The sequence below is a fragment of the Aplysia californica genome, unplaced genomic scaffold (assembly GCF_000002075.1).
Source record: "Aplysia californica isolate F4 #8 unplaced genomic scaffold, AplCal3.0 scaffold00059, whole genome shotgun sequence".
NCBI classification, from domain to species: domain Eukaryota; kingdom Metazoa; phylum Mollusca; class Gastropoda; order Aplysiida; family Aplysiidae; genus Aplysia; species Aplysia californica.
The window spans coordinates 1,548,569-1,557,778 of record NW_004797329.1 but is presented as its reverse complement, the minus strand read 5'-3'; the positions used below and the strand labels follow the sequence as shown (position 1 = coordinate 1,557,778).

General features: G+C 40.5%; 1 protein-coding gene across 1 annotated transcript; it reads right to left on the bottom strand.

Moving 5' to 3' along the window:
- Positions 1-1,608: 1,608 nt before the first annotated feature.
- LOC101860391 (tissue factor pathway inhibitor) lies at positions 1,609-7,405 on the bottom strand (the record flags this gene model as incomplete). The annotated part of the gene is given in 2 exon segments (XM_013079671.2): positions 1,609-3,092; positions 7,256-7,405. Coding segments are annotated over 2 exon segments (993 nt in total). The 3' UTR covers positions 1,609-2,178.
- Positions 7,406-9,210: the final 1,805 nt, after the last annotated feature.

Below are 9,210 nucleotides of genomic sequence, written 5' to 3'. Positions count from 1 at the left end.
CTGCTAGAAAAAAAGATAGGGGGCCTAGCTTTCCAACCGGGCAGTTTTAACCTGAGTGGAAACCGGCGTTCGAACCGCCGCGGAAAACTGCTATTCGACGGGTCTGCGCGTCATCCATATCACGCGTGGTTTAACCGCAGTGAGTCTACTGACAATGACGATTTGCTTGCAATTTATGTGCTGCTTATGGGGAAAAATTTTGCTTTCTCTTTAATTGTTTTTTAAAAACGCAAATCCTGCTCGTTTCTTGCCTAAAAAATCGGTCGCTCGTTTAAAAAAATGTAATCAGATTTTATGTGCGGTAAATCATAATTTCGAAGATATTGGCAGTGACAAGATAAGCCGGTGAAGCCCGCGAGGTCACACAAAGGCTGCCGTCGACGGAACGCGCTGAACTGTATTAAGAAAATCCACACGTTGAAACCGCTGGTTCGGCCTCCCGGTTTAACTTTTTTCTAGCAGTCTTTTGTCTACAAATTATGCAGTTCTACTGCCAGGTTTGCCTTTCCATGCCGAACCGGCAGCTTGGAACGTATCTGTGTAGGTGGCCTATGGGGAGGTTCTGTGATAGTGTGAGATGGGATCTCTTCACATCATGACGCCTCTCTACCACATGTAGGGCAACATCAATGCCTTTCGCTATCATGATGAAATTGTAAAACCTCTAGGGGTCTCACAGCTGCAGCTGATTGGTGCTGGTGCAATCTTTCAGGAAAACAACCCCAGGCCACACCGTCCTCGTGTTATCAACGATTTCATTGCTCAAAATGGAATTAACAGACATTCCTGATCTAAACCCAATTGAACATGTATGAGACGAGCTAGGGGCGCCATGTTCAGGAAAATTACCCAACAGCAAGAGCTCTTGACCAGCTCCTTCACAATCTTCAGCAAACTTGGTAGGTCTATATATGAACACTAGATGCAGAGAGTGTTTGGCTAATAATGGAAGACATTCTCGTTATTGAGCCTTGTTTTGAAACCTTCATTTTTTATTTTTTATTTATTTTATTTTTGGGGTACCAATTCCACCTTATGTACTGTTGTTGGAGTTAATTTGTGACAATGTTTGAGGTTATTACATGTTTCTTTCGATATTAAAAAACGATCTGTAAAAAGACAAGATTTGTTTTTGTCTCTTTGTTCTCCTTTTGTTTAATTCCATAAGTGTTCCCTAACTTTCTTCGAAGACCATGTCTAAGGAAATTATGAACTGCACATGGTTGGCATACATGGCCATATTATTGCATCAATTGCAGGTTCAGATCCAAGCAGAAGCTGCGATACGGGATTATGACAGATGATTTTAGTGGACTGACGTCCGATAACGTTCTTGTTAACCTCATTGAAAAAGTAGACTAAAAAAAGTAGCATAACTGTGGTGTGTGCGTTAAGGACTTCCGTGGGGGTAATGGTTACGTGTGTTTGCTATTGATTTTGTTTTAGAATTATAGAAGTAGGTAACCATGATAATAGCCATTTAGTGAAAAAGGAAAAGCTCGATGTACAATATTATGCATAGAGAGTAAAGAAACAGAACACAACAGCGTCCTCAGACACACTTTGGAGACACGTACCACCGGCAAATAAGAGAAATGAACACGCGCTAGATTACATATAAAACGTTTATTCGAAACTAAAACAAAATGAGAAACGAGCAAACTTTCTCCAGACAAATGCTTTCATCGAGGAACACGACTAAACTCATACAGCAACTGCCTATTACAATTAACTTAGCTTACAATTTTTGTTCAATCCGAAATGTGACCTTATTACGAGTATGTTTATGACATCTGATAACGCTCCAGAGATCCGTAAAAGTTAAAAAAAAGAAATCCTCCCTTGGGACACTTGGGGACTTAAAACAATGGTTCCTCATGACGTTATGCGAGTTAATTGTTTAATTCAGTCCGTCAAATTAGTGATTCGACATATCCTGGCCATTACCTCTCCTTTCCTCGAGGTACCCTGCTGGCTGTATGGTGCCATTCCATGTTCAGTAAAAGTTAAAGTTAAAAGAACTGATTCTAAAAGAGAACATAAGTGCCAGTAGGTCGTCAAGCTTGCGGAATATACCTCTAATGGGTATTTTAAAAATCTGCTCTCTTCCGTGCCCTAATTTTAATGGTAAAGAAGGGATAAACCGCGTAGCACTCGTTTAGCCTCACTTCGTATTTTTTAGGGAATGCATCTATTAATACATGACTCCTTTGTCACGAAATTGTTTTCGTTACCCTGGCAACCACTGTAAATGAAAGACTCGCATTCACCTGATTCGGAATTGTAATAAAATCTAGGGTTATGAGCCTTGCATGGACCGCTCCACTTGGGTAGAAGACAGTCCGGGTGGCCATTAAACGGGTGTTCTCCTATCTCATTGAGAATGCAACTCTTGGTACATGACTCTTTCGTCATAAAATTGTTTGAGTTTCCCATGCAGCCACTGAAGGTGAAAGATTCGCATTCACCGGACTCGGAATTGTAATAATAACTGATACTGTTAATATCGCATTCAGATAAACCGCCATATTTTGGGAGAAGACATCTCGGGTGGACATTAATCGGGTCTTCTCCTCCCTGAATGGGTATGGTGCATTCTCGATTACATTCCTCCTCTGACCCGAACTTGTTCCGATTGCCCTTACACCCTCCGTAGATGAAGCTCTGGCACTTGCCGCTGAGTGCGTTGTAAAAGAAACGTTCGTTACGGGCTTTGCATGGTCCTCTTTTCGGGCTCAGATAGCAGTGTGACGTCGCACATACCGAATTGCACTCCTCGGCGCTTGCGAAACGATTAGCTTTTGCATTACAGCCGTTATGGTTTTTTCCGCCTTTTCGCTGGCCGTATAGTCTGCAATGGCCGCTGTAAACATTGTGGAAATAAACTTGTTTTGTACACCCAAGGCGACGAATTTTTCTTGATCCTTGAGTACACACGCATGCTGCTTGACACTCTGACTCTGTAGAGAAGTTGTTCTCATTACCGTCACACCCTCCATAGAGAAATTGCTGGCATGACTTTTCTTTATCGTTGTAGTAGTATCTGGTCGTAGCGGCCTCGCAAGGTCCAGGGTCTGCTGCAAGTCTACAGTCTGGAGGAAGAGAACAGAAGATTGTTGACTGGTTTAAAGGTTGGTGGCCCTAAATATATGTGAAGCATCGTGGTGGAATCAGGCTCTCGTCAGTTTTTGGGCAAGTAGAGTAATTGGTATCATCTTAAAGCTTGTTAACTTGTCTTTATGTGGATGAAAATAATATCCATTTATCTTGTATACAAGTCGAGATATTTGCGAATGAAGGAGATGGGGGTCACCTGTTTTCAAAGGTAAAATTAGTGAGAAAATGGCCGCCAAAGATTAGTTCTTTCGTTAGCTTAAGAGTTCGCGGTAACTGAAAATTTACATTTTTTGTGCCTTCAATCAACGTTTTTCAGAAAAATCCAGACAGAAATGGCTTTTTTAATGGGCATGAAAGGTGTTGAGCCAAAAAAACAAAATTCGATAAAAATTCACAAATCTGCGGAAAAATTTTAATTTCTTCACTGTTATTATTTTGACGTGAGCCTGATTCCACCAGACACATATGCCTCACATATTATGTTTGTTGGAATACATGTTTGATTACACTGTGGACACAATGTAGTCATGTGAGCGACACAGATTTGTTTTCTACTGAAATAGGCCTTCATGGCTACAACTAATCAAGCCAGAAGACTTACCGGGTGTTTAAAAAAGAGGACCCGTTTAAAGGGCAATAATTCTGTCATTTTTAACCAATTTCAACAAAACTATACGGCATTAAAATTCAAGCAGATGTACTGTACATTTGTCAATATAAAAAAAATCAACCGCGTGTTCGAATTTAGAACACAATTAAGTGAAACGCAAAATTTGGCAATTTCTTATGAATCAATTTTATTGTTCAGTTTAAGTCACCATTCGTTCAATACTGAGTTTTAAGTATTCGATCATTTATGGGTGGTTTCCCTACACATTGTCTGTAAAAACCCCCAAAGGTAAAAATTGAAGGGTTCAAGTTGGAGGGAATGTGGTAACCATTAATTTTTTATTTCTTTTAAATGTCGGAAAGGCGTTCTCCAAAGCTTTCTTGCTGCCATATCAGGGGCGAAGCGTCTATATAATCAAATAATCACTGCTTCCCTTCCTAATTTCGAAACATTGTGGCTGTCAAATTCATTCTTAAACGTAAACCTCTTAAATTAAATGTAAAAAGACGTTCGTAATCAACAATGAACAGAATGCCTAACATTCAAAACGGTTTCACGGCCACAGAAATAGCCTCAGCACCCCTCTCGGGCCACTCCATAAGCAGTCGCAAGCTTTGATTAAGTAAGCTTAAAGTGAGGCTGGAAGAGTCTACCAATAGACTTGAAGGGAACATGTGCATAGCAGTCAAAGCTGTTTCATTGCCACATATACCCTGTTCACCCCTTTGGGGCCACAGCTATAATCAATCAGAAGCCCTGATTATGTAAGCTAACTAACACTGGTCGAGTCTACCTCACAAATGTAAGGGGAACTAACTCCTAATAATCTCTTGACTGCTCCATGTGCTTGTTTTTTTTCCTCGACCTTTTACCGTCCTATAATCAGATCGTGACCTCGATTATGACACCAGCTCCTGGCCGCGAAAGGCTAACAAAAACAGCCAAATGTGAAATTTCAAAAAAATGATAATTGTCAAGTTCTACCAAAGAGTTAGACTCACTGGTAGATCTATAACATATATATCTAGTACTGACATCTTTGCTTCTTTGCTTTGCGTTTTTGTATTCACATCTAAAGTTAAATTTAATTTTAGTTGGAACTGATATGTAATAAGATACTTATTTATTACCGATTATTTTGGCGGTTGAACATACAATATGAATTCCGGATTTGTTTTCATTCACAACTCAGAGTCGCCGCCTCGAGTAAGATTCTTGTGTGATATCTACAGGCCATATCTGATTGTGATCCCGTTTCACTTTGATTACCCTGCATAGAGTTACCCCCTTTTAAACTAGAGTCCGTACGAGGTTACGTGACACGGACACATTTGAGTTTGTTGGCGGCCATTTTTAATGTGGCTAAAAAGTTTGTTTACATGTGAGTGGGCGTGTCTCTGCTCTTAGTCTTACGTGTTTTATTTGATTCTAACGTTATGTTTTGATTCAAAGCGATTCTCTTAAAGGTGCAAGCATGTGAAACCTCTTGTCCCTTTCTGGATTAACGTCTTACTGGTTCTGTCAGGCAGTTCAGTGATGTCTGTTTTCTTTTATTACATCATCTATTTTTAGGGCAAAATATGTCTTATAGATACAAATAGTCACTCCGGGTTTCTTTTTTAAAACAAAAAGAGCCATCAGAAAGGTTCTAGGCCATGTGAAGTTAAGGTTGACTAGCAGCTATATCTAAATCTTTTTCTCAATGGGCAGGAAATTTCTTTATCAAACTGAAACAGTGTACTTTTTATTGTTTTGTTTTATTGAATGTTGTCCAAAAACATCTTAGTAAAGGTTTTTGTTTCAGTTATCACTACACTGAGTAGAAAAACAATTGACTAGGCTACAAAACAACATTTAAGTTCACTTTTTTGTCTTTAGTGAGTCCAGAGTTGTCACAGTTGTTTTACTAATGTTCAAAATTAGACTTACTTAAAACAGCAATAGAAGGAGCTTTAGTTTAAGTGGTGTATATTGTCTACTTTAGTTTTTAAAATCAATATAAACCAAAATTTAATACCGACATAAGAAAACACTACTTATAATTTAGTACACTTTTTAAAAAAGTGAACATATGAATGAAAAATACAGTTTCCTGTTCAAATGTCACAAGGGAAAGTTTAACTCGATTTTAAAAATACCAGTACATGTATTCATCATTTGTTTGACCGAATTTGCTTTATCAAGAGGTTCATTGCATTCCTACACCTAAAGGCTGAAAAACTCTGGATTTTTTTTCCTATGGCTCATCCTGATTTAATTTAATGCCAAACTCATATACTGAAGGGGGCTGGGGGGGGGGGGTGTTGGTATTGGGATTCGGGAGGAGAGAGAGGGCGGAGTGGTTATGGGAGGTTCCCATGACACCCACATCTTTTCATACTTCTTTTTAAAAGTTCTATAGGCCCTATACGCTTTGATTCGGTCAATAAGAAATAAACCACCTCGTAGATAAAGTGCTGATGAAGAAATAAAGGTTGTTCTTTTTTCTTCTTTTTTCTAAAGCCCATATCTCTATCTCTATCTATTTAGTAACACATTTATTTGTAGATCTAGTTGTAGAAAGAACGCCGTATTACTGCAATTTAGTAATTTAGATATAGTACGCCACGGCGCCCATGTAAAAAAAAATCAACAAGAACCAAGCCTCGCCTGTCGCGTATGAGAGAGAGAGAGAGAGAGAGAGAGAGAGAGAGAGAGAGAGAGAGAGAGAGAAAACATGCCTAGCCCATTGCTTTAGCATGAACTCCTTCACACAACTTGCCACAAAAAACATGGCGGACGCCGCTGTCAAATGTGGCCATCGCGCAGCAAGGCGAGAGAGGGGCGTACTGTATCTAAGCTAGTGCGTATAGTGTACATCTATGTTACCCTGTCAAACAAGTCAGCCTTCGCCCCTGTGCCATATCAAGGCCACTCTTAGTGTGAGGGTCGAGGCCCCATCCCACAGCAACCAGTCCTGTACAGGGGGGCTCTCGGGGCCTGGAGGTTAAGGTGTTCACCTCTCATTCAAAGGTCATGGGTTTGAATCCGAGTAGCAACTGAAAAAAATTGTCTTCTCTAAAATTGTCTCCTTTCACCTTCTTTCGTGCTTTCTAGCAATGTTCTGCCGTCTGCTTTCGTCTCCACTTTCTGCCCCCATCCCTTCACCTCCTTTGCCCCCTCCTCGGGGCCCCTGGCACATTCTGCAGCCTGTCTACTGCTACTCCCTGGCTCCTTCTTACTGCTGTCTTACAGCCACCTCCCTGATCTTCTGGTAGGAAAGATCTAGACCTAGCCTTCTCGAACAAAGACGAAAAATCTCGGAGGTCCTGTGTGCAAGTTGACCACGTTAAAGATTCCATGGTGGTCTAAAATCGATAAGAGTAGGCTTCGGTCACCACCTGGGCAAAATTCAAAATTTCTTCCTACTAAAAAATTTGTAATGTGTCCCGCGCGCTAAAATAACCTTATGCATTGCGAGCGATGTAAAACACTTACCAAAAAAAGAACAAACATTTTTAAAGCTAAGGTACACATTCATGTACTTACAATCGGGTGTGTTCGCCTCTACTAGTCCAAACGCGAGGACAGTTGTCAGGAGACAAAACAGGACCGGCAGATCTCTCATGGTGGGGCGGGGTCAAGGTCACTAGTCACGTGATCGCTAGCAGTTAAGTCTGGAACTGAGCTCTTGTCTCACTGAGGAAGAGACCAATAAAAGTAAAAGTATAGATCTGGACACAGGCCATGGGAAATACGAGCAGCTAATTTGTGACGGGAGCGAAATCTGAAAGTATTACTATTGCGAGAAATGCGTCAAGCACCCCCCCCCCCCTCTCTCTCTCTCTCTCTCTCTCTCTCTCTCTCTCTCTCTCTCTCTCTCTCGTTCTGTATATATGCGTGTGCATGTGTGTGTTCTTATGTGTGTGTGTCTGCGTGTTTGTGTTTGTGTATATGTGTGTGTATGTGTATGTATGAGTGTGCTTATCACGTGTGTGTGTGTGTGTGTGTGTGTGTGTGTGTGTGTGTGTGTGTGGGTGTCTGTGTGTGTGTGGGTGTGTATGTGTGTGTGTGCGTGTATGTGTGTGGGTGTGTATGTGTGTATATGTGTGTCTGCGTGTGTGTGCTTATGTGTGTGTGTTTGCGTGTGTGTGTGTGTGTGTGTATGCGTGTATGTGTGTGTATGTGTGTATGTATATATGTGTGTGTAAGTGTGTATGTGTATGTTTGTACGTTGTATGTGTATGTATGTGTATGTATGTGTATGTATGTGTATGTATGTGTATGTGTGTGTATGTGTGTGTATGTGTGTATGTATATATGTGTGTGTAAGTGTGTATGTGTATGTTTGTACGTTGTATGTGTATGTATGTGTATGTATGTGTATGTATGTGTATGTATGTGTATGTATGTGTATGTATGTGTATGTATGTGTATGTATGTGTATGTGTGTATGTGTGTAAAACATATTCACAGACCGCGCCCGTTGTATTGCCATCAGCGCGGTCGTGTTCCCTGCTGGAACTTGAACGCGGCTCTTTATGTTTTTGCCACCTTAGGGTGACCAACAAAAACCCAAAGACAAAAGGAATTTGAATATAGTATAGATCTATATAAATCAAGGGATTTCTCTGCCTAAATTATCATATTTAGAATCCAAATCACTTTCAGCTTGAGGGGACAAGCCATCTGGCATTCAAGGAAACAAGCTGGCATCAGTGCAAGACTTAAGAATGAGGACCTAGATAGATTTGACAACTACTGCTGCAAGTGTAAACTAAAAGCGAAGTGTACTTAGACAATCTACACCGTTTTTACAAAAAGCCACAAAGTGGCAAAGCAAAATCTCACTATCTCACTTGCAGGAAACAGACAAGAAAAAGTTGAAAACGCAACCTTCCCTGGGATCGAGCAGGACAGGCAATTTTCAGGTAAAAAAACATATGTGAGGCAGCGTGGTGGAATCAGGCTCTCGTCAATTTTTAGGCATATTGCGTTATTGGTATAATCTTAAAGCTTGTCTTGCTTTCAATTAAAAAATTACCCATCCATCTTCAATAGACGTGCAGATATTTTGGATTGAATAAGGTGGGGGTCACCTGCTTTCAGAGGAAAAAATAGCGAAAAAATGGCCGCCAAAGCTTTATAAATTGCAAAGCTGGAGAGTCCATGGAAACTGTAAATTTATATTTCTGTGCTTTTAATTTTAATCAATGTTTTTCGGTGAAATCCTCAACGGAATTTGTTGGTAAATGGACATAAAAGGTGGTGAGCCCAAAAACACACCAAAAAAATTGCTAAGCATGGAGAAAACTGTTTTCTCCAATTTCATTATTTTGACGAGTGCCTGATTTCACCACGATGCCTCACATATCTGGAACCTGAAGACGAAGGCCAACAAAAGACTTAACCTTTTCAGACGGCTGGCTATCACTTCATGGAGAGCGGACAAGGATCCACTCATACAGCTATCAGTTATGTACGCTCTGCCATGGAATATAACT